General features: G+C 48.4%; 1 protein-coding gene across 3 annotated transcripts; it reads left to right on the forward strand.

The window, feature by feature from the left end:
* Positions 1–6,199: 6,199 nt before the first annotated feature.
* LOC122364545 (gamma-soluble NSF attachment protein-like) lies at positions 6,200–21,792 on the forward strand. 3 transcript variants are annotated; one of them, XM_043335008.1, is made up of 9 exons: positions 6,200–6,264; positions 15,988–16,057; positions 17,927–17,994; positions 18,595–18,788; positions 19,266–19,407; positions 19,676–19,899; positions 20,314–20,457; positions 20,732–20,821; positions 21,321–21,792. In XM_043335008.1, exons 2-9 carry the CDS (start codon positions 16,005–16,007, stop codon positions 21,477–21,479), a joined length of 1,074 nt encoding a protein of 357 aa, XP_043190943.1. In that variant the 5' UTR covers positions 6,200–6,264; positions 15,988–16,004; the 3' UTR covers positions 21,480–21,792. The 3 variants fall into 3 exon arrangements, with proteins under 3 accessions (XP_043190943.1, XP_043190944.1, XP_043190942.1); XM_043335009.1 differs by lacking the exon at positions 6,200–6,264 and adding an exon at positions 9,386–9,397; XM_043335007.1 differs by lacking the exon at positions 6,200–6,264 and adding an exon at positions 9,432–9,455.
* The last annotated feature ends 471 nt before the right edge of the window (positions 21,793–22,263 follow it).

The following is a 22,263-nucleotide window of genomic DNA, read 5'->3' on the forward strand; positions in this document are numbered from 1 at the left end:
AAACCTACCAACCTAAAACCTACAAACCTACAACCTAACTTAACCTAAAACCTAAATTTTTTGCTGTTACATATATGTATCAACAGCGTCACAATTGTCCACTCGGACCTAATGTATACTAATACCGTTGTTTCACTTCCTACATTACATACCAATACTGATACTATACTAGCCTTGGATATAAATCAATGCTATTTGTTTGGGCCTTGTCTGGGTGCCAATTTTCCACTCTTATCCCCTTTTTGGTGAGTGATATCCCCTCAGACACCCAAGCCAAATCAAATTTTTGGGATGCTGCAGGGGGAGGGCTAATTCAGTCGGTGACACACCAGGGAAATAAGCTAAAATAAGAGCGCTCTATTTATTGCTCCCGCTACTTCACCGTCTCCCATAGGGTCCTGTGTTGAGCTGGTGTCGAGGCTCTAAAAATGACGCCGATTTTTGCACCCTTCTCACGAAAACCGCTCGGACCGCCTGGAAACTAATTGTTCCGCTCTAAAAATTTCATGATCGACGGGAAAATGAATGAGGAAAAGATTGGTCCTGAAATAATTCTGAACTCCCTGTAGAACATATCGAAATATGGCTGCAAACTAGGAGCATGTCAAAATCGACAAAACAATACAAATAAACTTACCGGGATTTTTTTATTTTCCATGCATCTGTGTATGAAATCAGTCGGTTTTTCGGAAAGATCATCTTCTGTTTAATAAATAATTCCACAATTGCAATCGAGAAAAAAAACATTTCCGCTGTGACAGCAGTTTTGGCATTGTGCCAGTAGTGTGGCGTGCGCGGCGCTGCGTGGTCGTCGGGACGGAGTTGTGAGTATTTTCGGTGTTTTAAATGGTTGATGGCCATTTGAACCAGCTTTATATTATTTCCTACAAATTTTTGCATCAAATTATTGCTTTGAAAGACCATTGAAACCCCTTATCTCTTCATGAAACACGATCATATTCATCGTCGACGAAAATGGCGCGGGACTCCATGTGCATTCCGATCGAAATAAATCGTAAATTAAATAATATTCGATGATAAGTATCATATTCTAGTGACACGTTTTCATAAAATAAGGCATAAACTTTGCAAGGAAGTCAACATAGGATAATTGGATTCTTATTTTGCTCACATATCCTTGTAGTAGTCAAATGGCTCAATTGTTAGATAAATGTAAGTATATGTTTTGGCTTGATGTTTGCTGTGAAACCACCCAGCCACTTGCTGGTTGAGTGGTTTTCTGATAATTACCTGATAATCATTTCTCCTTTTCCTGAAAAGAAACTAAAATTCCTTTCAAAGTAATCCCTTTTTAGGAAAGGCGGATTGCTCATTGACATTTCATGTTCTTGTTTTGTTATTGCTGGCAGTATTTTGATACAATAATGCAATATGATTTTTTTTGCAATAAGAAAACCTAAGACAAACTTAGTTAATGCGTCAATCAAACACCCAACAGAAAGATTGTGAGTCCTTGTGACGTGAAGTAGAATATTCCATGAATGTGTTATATAGAATATGCCAAATATTAAATTAATTATTATTTGATACTGATAGCTGAGCATGTGAATTATGCCACAATATAATTACATTTTCTGGTTTTGAAATAGCCAGCAGTATTTTACTTCAACAAATGTAATATACATGGAATACATGTTGTTATGTTATGTTAAAAGTTTAATAACAGCCAATTGAAGGGGCTGTTTCAGCAGATAATGTTTGTACCTTATGCATTACCTTTCTTTTCTGCAGGACCATGCTTCCGCTGGGTGGTCGACATTTGCCTCCTGAAGAAGTTGAGCAACATGAAGACCACCAGATGAGGTGTCTGCAGTTCATGTGGAACTCTGCAGACTACAAGTGTTATGCCAACCACAACCAAAGTGCTGTGATCATGGAGGCATGAACCTCATGACAACACTTCAGATTTGCAGTTGAATCAAAGTGTGATTCAAACCACCTGTGGCATCTCACTCAATGTGTGAACAGTGTGATTATTGTGCAGTGTTCAGCTGCAACTAAGACATTTATTAGTGACTCGTTTTGCAATTAGCCACCAAAAGCATTTTTTGGGCTAGCTGCTGTAATTTGTTGTGCACTGCGCAATAGTGGTAGTGTTTTGTCACTTGTCAAGTTGTCAGTTGTGCATGTTGCATGTTTCTCTTCCCTCGGCCCTCATTATCAGTTAAGTGGTGAATTGGCATCACTCAGTCTCCCCAGATCTCCATTGACTGTCTGTCAACCACCCAACTTGAGATGGTATTTGCTAATAGTGTCAGAAAAGAAGTGATTGTAGACATTTTTAGGGATATGAGCTCCGTTTCATGCGTGTTCCAGTTGTCATTTTGTCACATGTCCCATAGTGTAATAAATGGAAACTGTTGTTCCCTTTTGAAGGTACTCGCGGATGCAGAAAGCGTTGGGCCTAATTATTAAACGCACCCTCCTATCAGCGACGCACGAAATCGACAAATATCATCCTTTCTAGAACAGGAGGAAACGAAAACTTGTGAACATAGCTGTACCTACAACAGTGCATAAGGAATTGAAATTCTGGGAGTTTTTGAAATTCGGAGAAACTCATGTTGTCGACAGGTATGCCCCCTTGCACGTCAAAGACCGCCTAAAAAAACAAACGTCTACAAATGAAGGCAGTATTCGTATGTTCGTTGTAATTGCAGCAGCCTAGCAACATGCATTGCGGCCCGATGGCGAATTACACTCGTGCTCAAAAACTATGCCGGTAACTGCCAATGCACTTAGGTCATAGGTGAGGAGAGGAAGGGTTATGTCATATGTCAACATCATAGAAATGGCTTCATCTGAGCTGTGCCTATTGTACATAATTCAACCAATCTATGCATTTCGTTTCTTGCAATCTACTCATGCCTTCACTCCAGCTTCAGAGTAATCATCCCATATTGTACGTATTGATTTCTATGGCGGTTTGCAATTGCTAGCCGCGTCTCACCTCAGTTTGGTGGCCCCGCATCGGCCCACTCGGCCGCTCTAAAATTGACTTACGGAGGAGGATGGTGGCTTTTATTTTAGCTTCTCCGCTGACTGCGGGGAGCGCCGTCGCCGAGGTAGGAGCAATAATTAGCTTATGTTTGGGACTAATTTCCACGCTTAATTAACATTTTAATGTTATTTTTATTAATTCATGTTAATCTTTGATGCATTCTCTTTCTATTGATACCATCCACCGGTCTGAGAATTACTGCCTTGCTGCGTAAGGGCCGATAAAAGATCACGCTTTTAGGGGTATCTCTTCAACATGGGGCAGGAGCAATAAATAGAGCGCTCTAATTTTAGCTTATTTCCCTGGTATGTCACCAACTGAATTGGTGATGTCCTTCACCTTGGCAGAGGTCAAAGCTATGAGGGCCTTTAGAATACCCGTCTGTTACAATTTGACCACATCATGCATTTATCGTAGGCTCTTTATCTGAATTGGTTATGTACCTACAAAGAGTATATTAAATAAATCCACTGTGGGCTGTGGCCGTATTCACAATCACGGGTTCAGGGTAGGGGTAAGAGCAATGGGTAACGCATTATTTTTGTGGCCGTAATCACAATTGAAGTTTACCCCTGATGGTTTCCCGGCGCCACGCAGGCAGCACCACGCAGGCCAGGTGCCGTCTGCGTGGCGCCTGGCGACCGTCAGTGGTAAACTTATGTTGTGAATAGGGCCACAAACCCGTTACCCGTTACTTCTACCCCTACCCTTGACCCTTGATTGTGAATAAGGGCACTGGTTCAAACGGAACTATTTTGTTTCACATTTTTACAAGATAAATTGCTACTGAGAAGCTGATTCACTGCCAGGAATGTGTTGTCTGATGTAGGGTTGGGGTATGGATGAAAGGTTGGGGCATGGTTGGGGTATAGATCATGGATGATGGGAAGTTTGTATGTTTAGCTTGCATTACTGACAGCTGCCCAGTAAACTCACCATGTATCTCTTATTACCTACTTTTTCAGTACTTTAATAGCTATGATGATTTCATAGAGGATGACCACCTGCAAGTCAGTGTATTGAGAAGTGCACACCTATTATCATATTGCTGTTAAGACTATTGGTATGGACAGAGATGGAATGGCTAGTCAGGTAAGAATTTACACCTGCTCAACCAAATAGAATAATATGCATGGTACTGGTAGTTCATTGCTCATCACATATTGATCTTGAAATATTATTTGTCTTGCTATTGACTTCCATGCAGGGCTGCGGAGTCGATGGATTTTCGGCGACTCCGACTCCGACTCCGACTCCGGCTTTCAAAAACCAGCTCCGACTCCGATTCCGGGCAGAATTGTCGACTCCGACCGACTCCAACTCCCGACTCCTACTCCGCAGACCTAGCAGGGCTGCGGAGTCGATAGATTTTGGGTGACTCCGACTCTGACTCCGGCTCGGGTTTCTAAAATCGACTCTGACTCCGACTCCGACTCCGGTCACAACTGTCGACTCCGACCGACTCCGACTCCGATTCCGCAGCCCTGCTTCCATGCTGCATCAATTTGAATTTTAATCTGCATACTTCTGTTGATTAGTAAAGTAATCTTGCCTGTATTCGCCGTTAGTGATAAGTCATTACATATGGATCATCACATGAATCATCGTGCCATTACAGGGTGCGTCATAAGTTCTGGTACACTTTTTCTTTTATTAATAAAAAGAGTTACAACAGGTTTACAGAGTTGAGTATTTCAGTAGAGGATCTCTATGAAGTTAAGTCAAAACACGTGTAATATCATGAAAAAATATTTACTAGCTGAGCCTTAATGAAACAAATGGTAACTGACCGTCCGACAGCTAAGTGCACACCATGGCGCCTTTCTCCCCAACAAAGGAAGTTCGCGGGGCCATCGTCTGCATGAAGATGGCGGATGTCTCGGTAGCAAAGATATGTCGCGCGCTTCGCTGCACGCGGAATCTTGTGTATCGGACGTGGACCCGGTACCAGGAGACCCAGAGTACCGGAGACCGATTCCGTTCCGGCCGCCCCCGGTCCGGAGGAGCTTGAGAGCGCTTTCCTTCCGTATGTGGCGCTGTGCAGCGTTGAGGGAGTGAACGTGCTTCTTGCGGAGGCTTTTCACGCGGATATCCTTAGAAATGAGTCTGCGCATGGAACGCTCGGACACATTAAGGTCCCGGGCCATTTGGCGCATGGAACACTCGGGGTTGCGGACAATCCGGCTGCGAACCGCGGCTTTCAGCTGAGGCGTGTGGGCGAACCGGGGGCAGCCGGAACGGAATCGGTCTCCGGTACTCTGGGTCTCCTGGTACCGGGTCCACGTCCGATACACACGATTCCGCGTGCAGCGAAGCGTGCGACATATCTTTGCTACCGAGATATCCGCCATCATCATGCAGACGATGGCCCCGCGAACTTTCTTTGTTAGGGAGAAAGGCGGCATGGTGTGCACTTAGCTGTCGGGCGGTCAGTTACCATTTGTTTAATTAAGGCTCATCTAGTTAATATTTTTTCATGATATCACACGTGCTTTGACTTAACTTCATAAAGATCCTCTACTGAAATACTCAACTCTGTAAACCTGTTGTAACTCTTTTTATTACTAAAATAAAAAGTGTACCAGAACTTATGACGCACTGTAGGTATGACTGCTACACTATACCAGCGCCGGCAGCTGACGGCGGCTGATGGCGGACCTGGGCGTATGCCGCTGCGTGGACGGCGGCCGCACCTCGTTCGACTTTGCCTCTGCTTACCGGGCGGGGTGCGGCCGGCGGCTGCGCGGCGGTGGGTGCCCGGTTTGCCTATACGGACGGGCTGTGTGGGTGGCGGGAGGGGTGCTGGTCGGTGTCCGGAGGCGGTCGTTTTATCTTTGATTTATTTTCGGTATTCTGTTGGAGAGGTACCTTGAGTTAAGCAGTTTTGCTTTTGTGCCAATCCATCTGTATCATCATCTCACAATGCATGTCCATGATCGAAAATAAATAAACAAACAAACAAACAAACCAGTGCATAACATTGCTAGCTAAAAATTCATTTTACGACTATGATTACCAGAATGTTTTCCCTCACACCGGGCACCCACGCTCCACCGTCAGCCTCTGCTGGGGTCAGACGATGACGAGCCGCGGCCGGCGGCGCCCGGTCGCCACGCGGCGCTACAGCAGCAGCGTCTGATGGCCGGCCGCCAGCAGCAGCAGCTGGACCGCATCGGCAGCTCGGTCGGCACGCTGCGCAACATGTCCCGACAAATCGGCGACGAGGTCGATCAGCAGAACGTGTGAGTGTACCCGCTGCACTGACCCTGCAGGACATCGTGCATCGTACACAGGGGTCAGCAAAACAGTGCGGCTCAGTCTGAATCAAGGGCTTGAGGGCTTTGAAAGCTCCCTGTGGTGCGCTAGCCGAGCATTAGCACCTCTGAAAAACTAAGCACTTGTGGTTTGCTGTTCTTTTTATCTCGTGAAAAGAGATTTGATGATGTATTCATTAGCAAGTAACAGCCCACTGAAACGGACGCATCACAGGAGGATCAATTGTTCTATTCATTTGTTGATGATTTAATTTGTACGAGCTAAGTTCTTTACAAACTTGAAAAATGGACAGGATTGATCTTCAGCGAAATGACCTATTTATTTCGTATGCATCGACCTCTACGGGTGAATCCCTGATAGAGGGGAGGAGCTGGAGTCCCGGAGCTTTGGCGTATCCAAATATCCAGACTGCGGATCTTACCGGACCTACTCTTGACTGCGGCTGCTGTCAGGTACAGACCTGTCTGCCTGGAGGTTCGTGAATCGAGCGCCGGAGCAATTTGAACCGGGTATTACACCGGTCATTTAACTCTCCTCCAACTGAATTACGGGGTGAATGTTAGTGCATCGAATGGTATTGCTTTGCTTCGCAGACTAGTCGAGGACATAACTCACGACGTGGATTCTGCGCAAGGCAAAATGGATGCTACGATGCACAAAATGGCCAAAGTTCTAAGAATCACAAATGGTGAGCAGTAACAAATGCTCGGTTAAAGTGAGCTGGTGTAGAAATCATGTCAAACATTTCTGCCTTACTCTGATCCGTGATGTTAACATGCACCTCCAATAATATAAGCGAAGTATTTTCTTGCCTTGCCCGTTCAGCAGCGTACTTTGTAATTGGAATGTTAATTGTCAATACTTTTGCCGCTAAGTGACAACTGCAGTCTTCATACACTTGCCTCATATGTTTCGAATGACGATGTTGCTCTGTTTCAGATCGTCGTCAGTGGACAGCGATTGCCGTGTTATCACTTATACTCTTCATTATCATACTGTTGTTCTTCATTCTTTGACGGCACCAGTCATCCGACGAGCTTCGCTACTGTTGTTGCAGTCAGGCCGGCTTTTGCCATTGCACCTATCTGTGATAACCGAGATAGATGAACGGGCTAGCCACGCGAGCAGTTATAACCGAACCTTATCCAGAAATAGTAACCGATTCATTGTGGAATGAGCTGGGAGGGAGCAAAGTAGCATTAGTTTATAGTGGCGTCATCGTAATTTTTATTATCTTTGTCTACAAAGAACTGCAATTTGCCGCATTTCCTTTAGTTCATTGAGGTACGTTCGCTCTTCGCGTTGAGCCTCATTCACGAGAATGAAACGATGGTCACAGTATATTACACCGTGATAATGCAGGCATCGTGTATTCAGCAGCCCTTAATAGTCAATACCCAACCTTATCTGTAAGAATCTTGTTTGATACCACCGATTGACCTATAGCAGATCGTGATCCAGAAACATTTCCTCTGTGAGACGTAGTGCTCTTACGCTAAGGTCAGGTTTTGGAATCAGTGGTGAGCGGGAGCATCAACCTGGCACTGAGACTGATGGCTTGACTTTCTGGTTTGCCCTGTCCGATCCCGGTCTCGACCCCCTCTGTCATCGGTACGGGCGCCGTTCCGTTCACCGGCTCATTGCTGAGGTGGTCCAAACTGTCGCAGTGGTTTGTGCGTTGTATTTCGCCAAAGACGAGATCGCTAAATACTGACTGAGATGCAGATATTCGTGTCATCTTCTACTCAGAAAGTGTTAGGTACGAAGGTAGTGGCGTGCTACCGACCCGTACGTTGCTAACGTGCCATTTCAGATGGGTTGAAACTGTATGGATGTTAGACCACCACAAGGGCGTGCTTTGGAGATTGGCCGATGGCCATACCGCTGCGTTCACGGTTACCTATATTTAGGTATATACGGTATATACATCTTTACTTATGTTGTTGCATTACATATTTATGATATGGGCATTTACTCCATACCAGTCATTGCTTCGGTCTCGTGATGTTTTGAATCTCGTCCTGCCTTTCAGTTAGCTTTGAAAAGCAATGGTCGAGCCGTCGTGTCCGTTTGGCACTAGACTTTCGACGGCTGTCGTCAAGTGTTCACATCGCCTAGTGTAAAACTCGTCTGCGATTTGATGTACGGTAACTTTGAAATGTGTTTGGTTGTTTTCGTTGCAAAAGTTACAATAAAAATACATAATGAGCGATTTATTGTTGTTACCCAAGGCGCATATCGTGGCGCTAATGGAATGGTCCTTTACATCGTCTGTCGTTCTCAAGGTCTTTTTTCACGCTTCTTTCTCCGGATTCACCACATCCTACTCACCTCAAACACCAGTACCGAGTTGGTTGACCGGATGACCACTGCCATCGGATGTTTGTAGCGAGAGCAGGGTCTCTAACGATGGGGTGACCCGTGACCGTAGTTCTTCGTAGCGTGCCAGGTTTGAAAAATAAGTGTAGGAGAAAACCACGGGCAGTAGCGGCGGAACACCTTCAATTAAGGGGGGGGGGGGGGCACCGGCGACTTTGGTCCCATTCTTTCCATGCAACGCCCATAGGGCTAATGTTAAAATGCCAAAATCAAAGGGGGGCACGGTGCCCCGGTGCCCTCCCCGTTCCGCCACCTATGACCACGAGCAAACCACGTTTGCACAGTCCATTGCATATGCAGACTGCAGTCTGTCTATGCAGTACTGTGCAGTGTGCAGCGCGCGGTGACTGCACCCATATGCACGTACCTACAACACGCTGAGCTGAGTCATATTCTACACAGCTTCATTTTACCCCGCCTACTACAGAACTTCAATAGCCAGGCAGAACTCGTTCGCGGCTTTGCCGCTGGCTTTGCCATTTCCTTGGAGAGATCAAATATCATAATATACCCCCTTTATTCGTGCACCAAATAATTTATCAAATTAGTTATATCGCCATTTAAAATATGCTTCTGCATAGTCCAATGTTTCGACAGAGGGAACAGATTTCTCGAGGGAATCTTGCGCCGCCAACTGACGTCATAAAAGGCACCAGCTCAAGCAAGGCCGGCACCAGTTAAAAGCTGCATTTGTCCTAGCAAAAACGCCAACCTTGACAGGTAATTGGTGTGTTGTGTTGTTTTCGGTGTAAGAATCGTTTTCGGTTTTCGGATTGTTGTGTGTTTTATTGTTTTGGTCGTATGTTCCAAGGCCCTATGTTCGTTCTTATTGATAGGTTCTGTAACTGAGAATGATAGAAGCTGCACATTTATAACTTACTCACTATTGCTGCTTCAGTACCTACTACCTATCTAGATAGGGCTGCATTGTGATTGGTGGAAGTGTTTCAGGCTTTAATTCATTTAAATCTGAATCATTTGAAATAACAAAATTGATACCTATTGCTTTACTGGTAAATGTCAAGATTACGTCCTAAGCAGATTTCATGGATAATTTGGTATTAGTATATATTAGGTCCGAGTGGACAGTTGTGACGCTGTTGATACAAATATGTAACAGCAAAAAATCAGGTTTTAGGTTAGGTCAGGTTGTAGGTTTGTAGGTTTTAGGTTTTAGGTTGGTAGGTTTGTAGGTTAGGTTAGGTTAGGTTGTAGGTTTGTAGGCTGTAGGTTGGTAGGTTGTAGGTAAATAGGTAAGGTTAGGTCAGGTTTGATTGTTTTTCTTTTATTTCCAGGACATATAAGTATCATTTTTGGATTCAGGATGTCAAATTATGTAAGAATATGAAAACTTTATCTTTTAACAGGCACTCAGACGTAATGTATACTTTTACCGATATTTTTTTCATATTCTTCATAGGCGGTGGAACGGGGAGGGCACCAGGGCACTGCCACTGTGCCCCCCTTTGATTTTGGCATTTTAACATAAGCCCTATGGGCGTTGCATGGAAAGAATGGGACCAATAGTCGGCAGTGCCCCCTTAATTTAAGGTGTTCAGCCGCTACTGATATTCATACATTATTTGACATCCTGAATCCAAAAATGAAACTTATATGTCTCGCAAATAAAAGAAAAAACAATCAAACCTGACCTAACCTTACCTATTTACCTCTAACCTACCAACCTACTACCTAAACCTACAACCTAACAACTTAAAACCTATGAACCTACCTAACTACAACCTAAAACCTACAAACCAACCTACAACCTAACCTAACCTAAAACATAAAATTTTTGCTGTTACATATTTGTATCAACAGCGTCACAATTGTAGTTAAGACCTAAACTTGACATATACCACTATACTTTCTTGCCTGGGGATTGAAAAATTAGGCGACTTTTCGATAATAACAAGTGAAATTTGTGATTGCTTTGCCAATGGCTGCATGGGCTAGGCTCAGGCTGCAATGCATTGCAAAACGATTGATGAGCTGTCACAGAGCTCACAGCCTATCACCAGCATGTTCTTTAGTTTTGCATATTCTTTACTTCTTACCATTCTTTTTGTGTAAAGTGAAATTTATTTTAAAAAATCAACATTTTATAAGTTTCAAATGCTGTGGTTGTGGTGATTCAGAGACAATGCCTGATGCTAGGCTTTTATTAGCAACATCTGAAACACAAGGCACGGAGTGTAAGACACACATACGACATTCACCCCCTGTCAAAAAGAACATAACTTCTCCCTAGCAAATGCATAAAATGCAAATGAACCAAAGCGAAATGATCCTAAAGCAACGCAACGCGCAGCATCGTATACCTCACACATCACGCATCATAGTCGTCCATCCACCGTGGCTTCCTTTTAACTCGCGTCGACCTACGCAGATCAGTATTCTCAGTTTGAACACTGGTTGCCTCTTGCCTCATAGCCCCATTGCGATCACAGTGCGGGCTCGGGCCCACCACAGCCTGCTCAGCCTCAGCAGGGCCCATCTCTGTCTCGACGCAACCACTCCCGTCATCGGACGAACCCAGTCCAACTCCAACATCGACCTCAGATCCAGCCTCACACGTCGGTTCCGCACCATCAGAACGCGCAACTGGAGCCAGATGCCGAAGAGAGACAGTAGGCACTCTACCGCTAGGTAGTCGAACTTTAGCGTATGTTGGAGTCACATGTACAAGCTCAACCTCATCCACCAGCGGCTCGTACTTGCTGGCTCGATTGGTGTGATTCAGCAGAACACGATCAGCACCGAGTAGCCACGTAGGGAGCGCCTGGCACGATGCCGACCTGCGAGGGTGTGAGAAGAAGCGCTCGTGAGGAGTCTGATTCGTGGCGGTGCAGAGCAGCGAACGCACACTATGAAGCGCCAATGGAAGCACAGTCTCCCACTCTCGGAGGCTGATGCCTTTGTCATGACATGCCAGGGTTACAGCCTTCCAAATCGTACCATTGTATCGCTCAGTCTGCCCATTACCTGGAGCGTTGTACGCTGAACAGAAGCTTTGGGCAATCCGGTTCATCGCGAGAAACTCCTTGTACCGCACTGATGTGAAAGCGGCTCCACGATGGGAGTGCACGAACTCGGGAGTGCCGAACACTGTGAAAAGTGATGTCAGGCACTGAATGGCGGTCTCGGCAGACGTGTCCTTCACAGCAAACGCAAAGGGAAACGCGAGAACTCGTCCACCACCACGAACAAATAAGCTCTCTCAGTACAAGACGGTAGTGGTCCTTTAAAATCTACACTTAGACGTTCAAACACACGCGTGGCCTTGATCAGGGTACCCGACAACCGAACGAAAGAGGGTTTGCATATACTGCAAGTTCGACATTGCGATATAACAGTTCTGTTATCGTCCACTGAGAAAGGAATATTCTGACAGCGCAGGTAATGGCTCAAGCGAGTGACACCAGGATGGCACATCTGATCGTGTAGGTGACGAATAACCTCTCGGGACCCGCCCGAAACAGCTCCACATACCTGTCCGGCCCTGGACAGCATGTCTGGCACGGTGTTGTAGATTCCCGGTCGGTAGACGATGTCGAAACTCATGCAGGCCAGTTCTAGACGCCACCGAAGGATCTTGTCGTTTTTGACTCGACCTTTGCATGTTTTGTCAAACATGAACGAGACTGAACGCTGGTCAGTTAACAGCTTGAAGTGTTTTCCGATCAGCAGATGGCGCCACTTGCGGATCGCCTCGACGATTGCTGCAGCTTCTTTCTCGATGGATGGTTGCCTTTTTTCAGAGGGGTTCAAGGTTCTAGAAAAGAACGCCACTGGCTTATCGTTCTGAGTCAGTGTTGCGGCGATTGCGCTGTCTGAAGCGTCAGTTTCGACGACGAACGTGGCGTAGTCGTCGACGGCCGACATGGTGGCCGAACCGATGTCCCTCTTCAGCGTCTCGTACGCGTGGATGGCTCCCGGAGACAGCGGGAAGCTGCAGGTAGCAGAGAGCGGTTGCGACTTCTCCGAGAACCCCGGAACCCACTTCGAGTAGTGCGACAGCATACCCATTGCGCGCTTCAGAGACTTTGCATCTTGCGGTACAGGCAGCTCCATCATCCATCAGTGCCTGTAGCCTGTCTGGATCTGGTCGGATGGTCCTGTTCTCGATCACGTGCCCCAGTATCTTGACAGATGTGCTCCCGAAGGTGCACTTCGCCTGATTGATTGTGAGCGAGTACTTCGCAGCAGCATCCAGAAACCGCTTCAGATTGGCATCGTGCTGTTCTTTGTCGCGACCACAGATGGTGACGTCATCCACGTAGGCGAATGTGTCCTTCAGACCCTCTGATTGAATGATGTCATCGAGAATCTGCTGAAAACATGCCACGCCGTTCGTGACACCAAACGGGATACGGAGAAACTCGTACAGCTTGCCTCCAGCTTCAAATGCTGTGTATTTGCGATCCTCTGACGAAATCGGGATTTGGTGATAGGCGCTGGCCAGGTCGACAGTACTGAAGTGTGAGTACTGCGCGATCTTGTCAACTATCTCGTTGATTCTCGGTAGTGGGTACGCGTTCAACTCGGTAAATCTGTTCACGGTCTGTGAGTAGTCAACCACCATCCGGCGCTTGCCGCTGGTGGATGGCACAATCAGGACCTGAGCTCGCCAGGGGCTAGTACTGGGAGTGATGATGCCTTCTTTGAGCAGTCTAGCCGTCTCGTCCTCGATGAACTTCAACTCTGACGATGAGTAGCGCCGAGATTTGGCCTGGATGGGATGACAGTCAGGAGTCAGATTTGAAAACAGTGAGGGCGGCCTCACCACAGCCGGCACCAGACCGCACAGGGACAGGGATGGTCGGGAACCTCCAAAGGTGACCCAGGAGTATAGGAGCACAAAGTCCATCCATGACTGAGAGCTTGTAATCAGTATACCCTTCCTCTCCCACTCGTAGCTTCACCGTGCACTGCCCAACAACATCCACGTGGTGCTGAGTTGAGGCCATACATACTACTCCCTGTGCTGGAGTAATGTGTAGACCGATGCTCCTCGCAACTTCAGTGCTGATGAAACTCTGTGAGCTTCCAGTGTCAACGAGAGCTTCCAGGTCACGTCCATCAACAGACACAGACATCATAGCCGATTTCAAACTTGGAAGAGAGCAGTTCTGGATGGCTGATATGATTGGCATCGCAGCAGAGGTTTGAGCCCTGGCTGAAGCAGCCCCTCGCCCACGACCTGCCCCCGGCACACGTGGTGGCTGGCGGGGAACTTGAGGACGAGGTGCGTACAACGACGGTTCAACTGATTCGGACTGACACACTTTTGCGAAGTGTCCCTGCTTTCCACAGTTCGAACAGAAGACATTTCTGGCCCTGCACTTATTGCGTGGATGACCCGGTCCACCACAAAAGTAGCAGGGGCGAAGGAGAGCAGCAGATACCTCATCAGTGGCTTCAGATGACACCTGCTGAGTTGGAGTAGCCTGCTGCTCTTGATGCACATGCGCAGTGACAGAGCTGTAGTCACCATAACTGTTGTACGCTTCTGACTGTCTCTGAGCCATCTCCAGCGAACGAGCTTGAGATACTGTCTTTTCCAGGCTCAGTGTGAGGTTCTCAAGAAGACGCTGTCGTATCTGGTTCGAGGATAGACCACTGATGAAGGCGTCACGGATAGCGTCTTCCTTAGCCTGTTCAGCTGTTACAGCCTTAAACATACATTGGGAGGCCAATGACTCAAGTTCTTCCAGATATGAATCAAGTGACTCACCAGGTTGCTGTTTCCTGGATGCCAATCGATGTCTCGCATAGATCTCACTGCGCGGCTTCACAAACCTGGCTTTGAGCAGATCCACAGCTTCCACATACGTAGTGGCTGATTTGATGAGCTTGTAGCATGGACAAGACATGAACGCACGCAGGAGGGTCAGCTTGTCTGCATTGAGAGAGGAATCCAGGGAATCAAAGAAGTCGTTGAACTTGGCAATCCACATGTCCCATTCGTCTTCAGCTGATGGAGACTTTGGGTCGATATTGAGCTCCGGAGGCTTCAAGTACTTGTCCATGATGATCCGTCCGTAGTTACCACATTCGCCGCAAGGTGGCCGACCCGCGACCCGGTGCTGGGTCGCGGGCCGGGGCAGTCTGCGTTGGTGCTCCGCACGGTCCGGGTGCTTCCGACCGACCCGCCGGTATTCGAGGCGGTGTCTCTCCTCATGGAGACGGAAGTCAAGGAAGTCAAGGAAGTGGTCAGCAGCCTCTCGGCAAGGTTTGCTAAGCTGGAAGAGGCAGTGGCAGCTATTAGCCAGCAGCTATCATACGACAGCGCCGGTCGTCGGCTAGTCGTAGAAGACGGCCATTCACAGGCTCAAGACGCAACTCCCGGTGAGTTCGAACTGGGGTCTTCAAGGGACCTGCAAGCGGATTTTAAATCAATCCGAGATAAAGTGGCCAAAATCAAGCTGCCTGCCGACCTAGTCGTAGGAGATTCGAGAACTGGGGTAGGACGGAACGACTGGCCGAAGTTCCAAACTATTCAGCGTTGTGCCAGATTTCAGGAGACAACTTTAAAGATACTGTCTCAGTGTTCAAGCGCCAATTCAGAGTCGGTCATCGCTGACGTCACGACAATTGCGCTTGCGCAGCTCAGATTCTTGCAAGAAGAGTATACCAACCTTCTCGTGGCGAATCAGTTTGACGACGGAACGACGAAGTTGTTCCAGACGCTCCAGAACAACCCAGTGTCGTTCTCGCCTGGAGCGCTGGAAAATCTCCAACGGGCTGTCTCTATCTCCGGAGCGCGCCGCCAGGTCAGTGCCGCTGACAGATTCCGCGGCCGAGGTGGCTCGTGGCCGAGAGCTCCAATGTGGGGCCGTGGGAGCTGGCGCCAGAAGTTCCCGAGTCCGGCCGGCCGGTACGGTCCGGCTGGAGGTTTTAAGAAACTCTCGATATGTTGACTCTTGACTCTTGAAGTATGTTGCTAATAAAATTGTGGTCGTGTGTTGCGCTAGCGTGGAGTGCGGTAGCGGTTTGCGGTAATTATGTTGCTAATAAAATTGTGGTGATTCAGAGACAATGCCTGATGCTAGGCTTTTATTAGCAACATCTGAAACACAAGGCACGGAGTGTAAGACCTGAGCTCGCCAAGTCACACATACGACAGTGGTGATCATAGCCCATTAGTCAATGAGATAATGATTTCTAAGCACTTATCTTAGTGCTAACTTTTTCACTTATTTGTTATTCGGATAAATCTTTATTCATTTTTTCCTGGAAACTGAATGGGATTTCAAAACTGGTTGCTTAGGCTTGTATCAGTGTCTTACCATATGATCTCTTTTCAGACCATAATCTTACAATTATGTCCAGCAAGAAGGAAGAAGCATTGTCACACATTAAAGAGGCAGAGAAACAGTAAGTGGTGAACATTGAAAATCCATTGCAAGATATCACTGTTAATTTAAAGCCGCTGAAATTTCCTTCATTTGTTAGCTAGCAACAACAATAAAAAGTTACTGCACTTAATTTTTTTCAAATCAATGTTGTGTAGAAAGATGATGTGTTCCATCTTCAATGACAAATGAACCAAAATTTATTGTGATCTGATTTATATGCATTTAGGCACCTTATCACATCTTGCATAGATAAATGTGTGGTGTTAGTGTGTGGGATGTTGTGATATTTTTTTATAGGTAAATCTAGAATGTTGAGTGGATTGATTGACAGAGCCAGAGCCCATGATAAGCAGAGCTTGTTGTGTAGACCCTGACTCCTACCATCTGATTGCACAGTTTCGGTAACCTAACAGGATAATTTGGATGCCAAAGTTTAGCGTGCCCGCCCATTAAAGCAAGACATAGCCTGTCTCACTCAATAGACTTCAACTTGATATGGCTGCTTCCACCAACCGCGGAACATCCCTGTCTCAAATATCAAGTCCCCGAGCAACTCAAACCCGGGTAGTCACTACATGGAGTTCAGTGCTCTATCAACTGAGCTACAAGATGGGATGTTTCACATTTTTGGGAAGGTCCGATGGGAGATGTCTCCACTGCAGAGCTGGAAGCACAGTGCTGTCCAAGTGCTCACTCTGCGGAATCAATTGAGCCCTAAGGCGTCACGGAGGCACAGGAACGCCGCGATTGTGTCACTGCAGATTACGATGGAATCCTCCACGTCTGTGGATTTTCTGACTAGGTGTACGGCGGTCGATAGGAGAGCAAGCGTCTCCGCTCTCTAGCTCGAACAGAGGTGGTGATCGGGCCGGATAGCGGAGCTGTACCACCCGGCTGTCTAGCCACTTGTTGAGTCCGACAGTTTGTCGGCAATGCGCTCGAAGGTTGAGCCGTCTGTCCAGCAGTATGTGGCCGGGAACGTACCGGGATGAGGCTAGTTGGTGTGTCACGATAGAGAGCAGCACTTTGTGACAAGCTTGGGAGGTGAGGCCACTTTCACGATAGAGAGCAGCGCTATACTCTGTGACGAACTTGGGAGGCTAGACCACTTGGTGTGTAACGATATAGAGTTTCTGCTGGTCTGCTAGAGGCAGTGTTGTACAGGTGGGCAGTTGGAAGGTAACAGGTCCCGCTGATGTGGCTCCCGCGGAGAAGAGCGGCTCTGGGGAGCGGTGCCCCGGTCAGACCTCCCCCCCCCCCCCCCACCCGGCGCCAGCTGGAGGTGGGGAGCTGAATCGCTGAGATCGCCACCGTCTAAAGAAGTTCGTCCCTCGGCAGGGCGTCGGTCGTCGCCAGGAGTCGTGCCGTCAGGACTCTGCAGCGCTCCTCCACCAGCGCCAGACCGCCTTTCATCATTAGATGGCGGTCAGCCCGTGGTCGCTCGCGTCGCTGCACGCATTCCCCTCTCCATAAGTAGTCACGCATGACGCAAGAGCAAGCGGTAGCGTGGTTTATAGCTCTACGCACTTGCGGAGGAACGTTGGCTTTCGTGTGGAGCTCCCAGTCTGAGTCTTGCAAGCCCCTAGCTCACGGTGACGGACTCACGTCTGGGGAGCTGGGCAGTCTCTGGTGTAACCGCTGGCGTAGACGGTAGCAGTGAGGCGCGATGTAAACGAGCATAGCTATGCGCCTTGATCAGAGCTGTGGCCACAGTCAACTGGTGTATAGCGCCGCAAGTGTCAGACGCCAGACTCGTCACCGTCGCTCCCGACGGGAGGTAGGCATATGCGACATGGTGTTAAAATCGAATGATACAGTCTAATCGCCGTTAGTAGTTTGTTGATGTCAGATTGGGTGGACGGTGACCCTGGTGTTTTTCTGTCGACAGCTTGAAAACGTCATTTTTGAAATGGAAACCAGATCTCGACTCTGCTGCCGATGAATATAACAAGGCAGGTAAGGCACTATCATGGTATGGTATAGGTACTTTTTGTGCTCTGTTTACTTTTTCTGTTTGTTGTGAGCCCTTCAAGCGTGCAGGTCAAACTACGTAGTACATTCAAAATGAATGATGGGTAAGATGCTTTCAAGATGCAGGAATGGTGAAAGCGACTTTCAACGTTATCAGCTTGATTTTCTTCAACTTCCGTTTGCGTAGTTTGAAAAGAAAGAATGAGACGTGTGTTCAACAGACCTAGCTGCTATGACTTCAACCGTCTGATTGCGAACGTCCTTTTGGTCTAGCGAATGTAGAGGTCAAGTGTAGCCTGCTCATATGCCTATTGCCTACCAACTGCCTTCAACCACTTTTGCGTGCTTACACCGACCACCAACCGCCCGCAGACCGTCCCCATCAGGCATCAGGAGTCAGTTACATGGGGCTCCCGAACAGCTACAAGGTACTAGGAATCCGATGCTCTCCCAAACTAGCTACGAGTCGGGTGCACAGTCCCACGTGTACGTTATATGCATTTATTGCACCGTGTAATCTGTCGCACTGCACATTGTGTACAATGTCGGTGCATGATACAATGCTAACCGTTGTCGACCGGGCAGCGACGTGCTACAAGACGGTGCGGGCGTACGCCGAGTGTCGGGACGCCCTCTCCAAGGCGGCCAACTGTTACCAGCAGAACCGCTCCCTGTTCGCCGCTGCCAAGTGCTACGAACAGGGTATCCTGATGAGCAAGGAGCTCGGCGATCTGGCCACGGTGGTGACGCTCTGCGAGCGGGCAGCTCAGCTCTACCAGGTACGTGCTCCCAACAGCCGGAGATAGGTGACTCGCCCAAATGTAACGCCCGACCGGTCCAGGAATGTTCTGTCATGGTTCGGGCTGCACCTGATTATTTGATTCATGGTTACTTGGGACGGTGCTCCTGTGTTGAACGAGCTTCACATGCACTGCTGCAAAGTTCCATTTAGAGTTGGAGGGTCTTAGGGCCGAGTATTTAACGTTATGCTTAAGCCATCAAAATATAACTGTTACACATGCACAGTCTAGTAAATATAAGGGTCAGGTTTTGCTTCCGCTTGTGTTCACAAACATCTTCCCTCTCTGAAGCTTAATGAGTTGGAAACTTTGGACTCTCAACGTATAACGTGGGTGTTTGTTGTCGGTACTTGTATTTGTCGTTGGTCTTGGCTCTCAAGTCACCGCAAAACATTTATTTGACGTCTGTTTGTACTATTTATCAACGTGTGACGTTGTTTTTGGCCTGTTATTCAGCAACACGGCAGTCCCGAGTCTGCGGCCCAGTGTCTGGAGAAGGCGGCCAAGATTGTGGAGACGCCCCGGCCGGCGGACGCGGTGCCGCTCTACCAGCGTGCCGCCGATGTCGTGATGCTCGAGGACAGACAGCGGACAGCCGGTGAGACCGACTGACGCGCCGGCCTCCCCTCGCCCGGCGGGTGAAGTTATGGGATCTTGGACTGGTCTAACATAGGCGTATGACGACATTTTGGGACTATAGTTAATTTGGGACCGTAGACTGGCTGTTAATTAAATAGCTGTTTGCCTTTCGGTTTCCGATGAGTCAAGGCCCTTTACTCCCCACCCTGTCCTTACCTGTCCCTCTGTACTCTCTCAGCCCTCTGTCGTCTCCGGCTGACCGTCGGTGTCTGTGCCCGCTCCGGCAGCCAACTACGTGTCCAAGGTGTGTCGGCTGCTGGTGCGGCTGGGACGCTACGACGAGGCCGTGTCGGCGGCGCTGCGAGAGATGGGCTACCAGCAGGAGATGGAGGACGCGGCCCAGTGCGGACGGCTCACCGTCGTCCTCGTGCTGCTTCACCTGGCGCGCGACGACGTGGTGGCCGCGCGCAAGGCCTTCGACGAGTGGGGCACCTACTGCGAGCGGGAGGAGGTCAGTGACGCGCCGACCCGCAGGCCCCGTCAGCGCCGCGTGGACGGATAGATGATTGAAGGGTTGGGTGTCGTATTATTTTCAAAAAATTGTCAGCATGCGGAATGGCGTTGAGTTGCCCTCGTGACGTGTAAATTTGCCGCGTGCCTGCATCGTTTTAACGTTGCATAGTTTTTGGTTTTGTTAACTTTTTTGCGTTGGTTTTGTTTAATTATTACATCGTTTCAACGTTTGACCTCTCTATAATAGACATGTGGTTATTGAGTAGAAATTGAGTAATTTCGATGAATCATCGTACGTCGCTCTCCTTCTTTGTGGTATCATCTGCGGTGACCGCCGGCTCGCGTTACCCCTCAAGTGGCGACCGTTACCTTTCATCCGCGGTGACCGCCGGCCCTCGTACTCTATCCTCAGGTGGCGACCCTGACCACGCTACTGGAGGGCTACGAGGACGAGGACCCGGAGCTGGCCCGCCGAGCACTCAACTCGTCATTCATCAAACACATGGACATCGACTACGCCAAACTGGCCAAAAGTCTCAAGCTGCCTGAGCAAACGGTATGACTTAATTCACTCTGCTATTTAAGTACTTATCATAGTACAGATAGAAAACATAAAATGGTGGATGTTTTATCATTAGAATGGCAGTGGCTTCAAGTCTCCAGCAGTGGAAAAATAAACATATTTTAACAGTGTCTCACCGGAAGGGGATGACGCTTTGCTCGTGCGCACAGTCATGCACGTGCGCAGCTGGTTGCTGTTGTAACTGCTGTGCTAGCTACTGTGCTAGCCGCTGCGCTGTTTGTTGACGTTTCGCCACGTTCGATTGCAGGTGAACCCGGTGAAGGAGGCCCCGGCGGCGAGCGCGGAGCCGGCCGCCGCCGCTTTGCCCGCCCAGTTTGGCAGCGTCTCAGTGTCAGAGGTGAGTGGACAGTGTGCTCTTGGCCGTGTGGCAGTTAGATAAGTTAGTGGGCCGTGGGGATACCCTTACCAATTGGGCAGCGTCACCTTATAGGAGGTAGGTGAGCAGTATTTAGTGGGGATATCCACCTTGGTCGGAATTCCTACCCCAACCATGAGCAGCATTGGATGAGCGTTATATAAGCGGTCATATCGGATATGGCTTCGTGGCGTGAGTGCCGTTGAGTGCTATTTTTTCTCCAGAAGCAAAGTTGATAGGTATCTGTAACAACCTTCAACAAATGCATTTACATTGCTTTTAGAAGGTAATTTTTATCCCACCATTGCCTAGCTACTCGGTAACTACGGTTACACTCATTGCAGCGCTTAATTCATTTCCTAAGAGGTACATGACTATCGAATTATACCAATTGTTCGCGTATCGCTGTATGCTGGGACCCGGGTTGTGTATCCAGACATTGTTCCTGTTCCCACTCGCCTCGTTTTCGTGTGATCCGCAGCCCGCCGCCGCCGGGCAGGGCGACCCTGGCGACACGGATGCACCGGCGCCGGCGCCGGCCCCGGCCCCGGCGGAACCCGCGGAGCCGGCCGCGGCCCCGGCGGAGCCTGCGGGGCCGGCCGATGACGACGACGACGAGTATTCCGGCGGACTGTGCTAGGCGGCGAGTGGCAAACACCGCTGTTAACATCAAACACCACAGCAGACACCACCGCGAACTCCGCCGTCAGGCTGCCAGAGCGTGGTTCGGGTCTAATTGGATGGCACTCGGGGGAGTAAGTTATTGGGAGCTCCTCTGGTGGCGTGACCGTTCCACCCGCGTCAGGGTGACGCTGTTGAACTGCTGCTGCATATAGGGAGACGAGCTCCCCACCCGCCGCCGTCGTAGAGGACAAGTCCAGTAGTAGCACACGGATGGCACGTTAAATGTGCTTGCTTCCGAGTCCACTGTTCGAGCCGACGTTCAATATGTCGCCACTTTTTTGATGAACCACATCGCTAATTTTGGATATGCGTCACATTCCCAAAGAATAGGAGGTTAAGTCGCTGAATGTTAAAGTGACTATACTGTGCAACATACAGCTATAACTTCTTGTTATTTGCCCTTGGACTTCCGAAAAGTCTAGAAACCGACCCTGCTAGGCTAGGATGTACGTTAAAAACGACCCTGCATAGTTTATGCACTTAGTACATTCTAGGTCTAAGTGGCCGACAGATTGTATGGACGTAGGTGACGCATGGTCCCATTTATTTATGGTTGTCAGCGTTGTTATTGTGATATCAGTTCCTGCAATGGTGGACGTTAGTCGTTAATTTTCTCATTGCAAGTTCTGTCCTTGTACGGTACCTACTGTTGTTGATAGTGGGTCATTGGTTTCTGAGCGTTGGAGATATTTTGGGCTACACATGCCGATTTTGCAATTGAGCTGGGGCCGTATTCACGT

Source organism: Amphibalanus amphitrite, unplaced genomic scaffold, assembly GCF_019059575.1.
Source record: "Amphibalanus amphitrite isolate SeventyFive unplaced genomic scaffold, NRLGWU_Aamphi_draft 000682F_arrow, whole genome shotgun sequence".
Classification (NCBI taxonomy): Eukaryota; Metazoa; Arthropoda; class Thecostraca; order Balanomorpha; family Balanidae; genus Amphibalanus; species Amphibalanus amphitrite.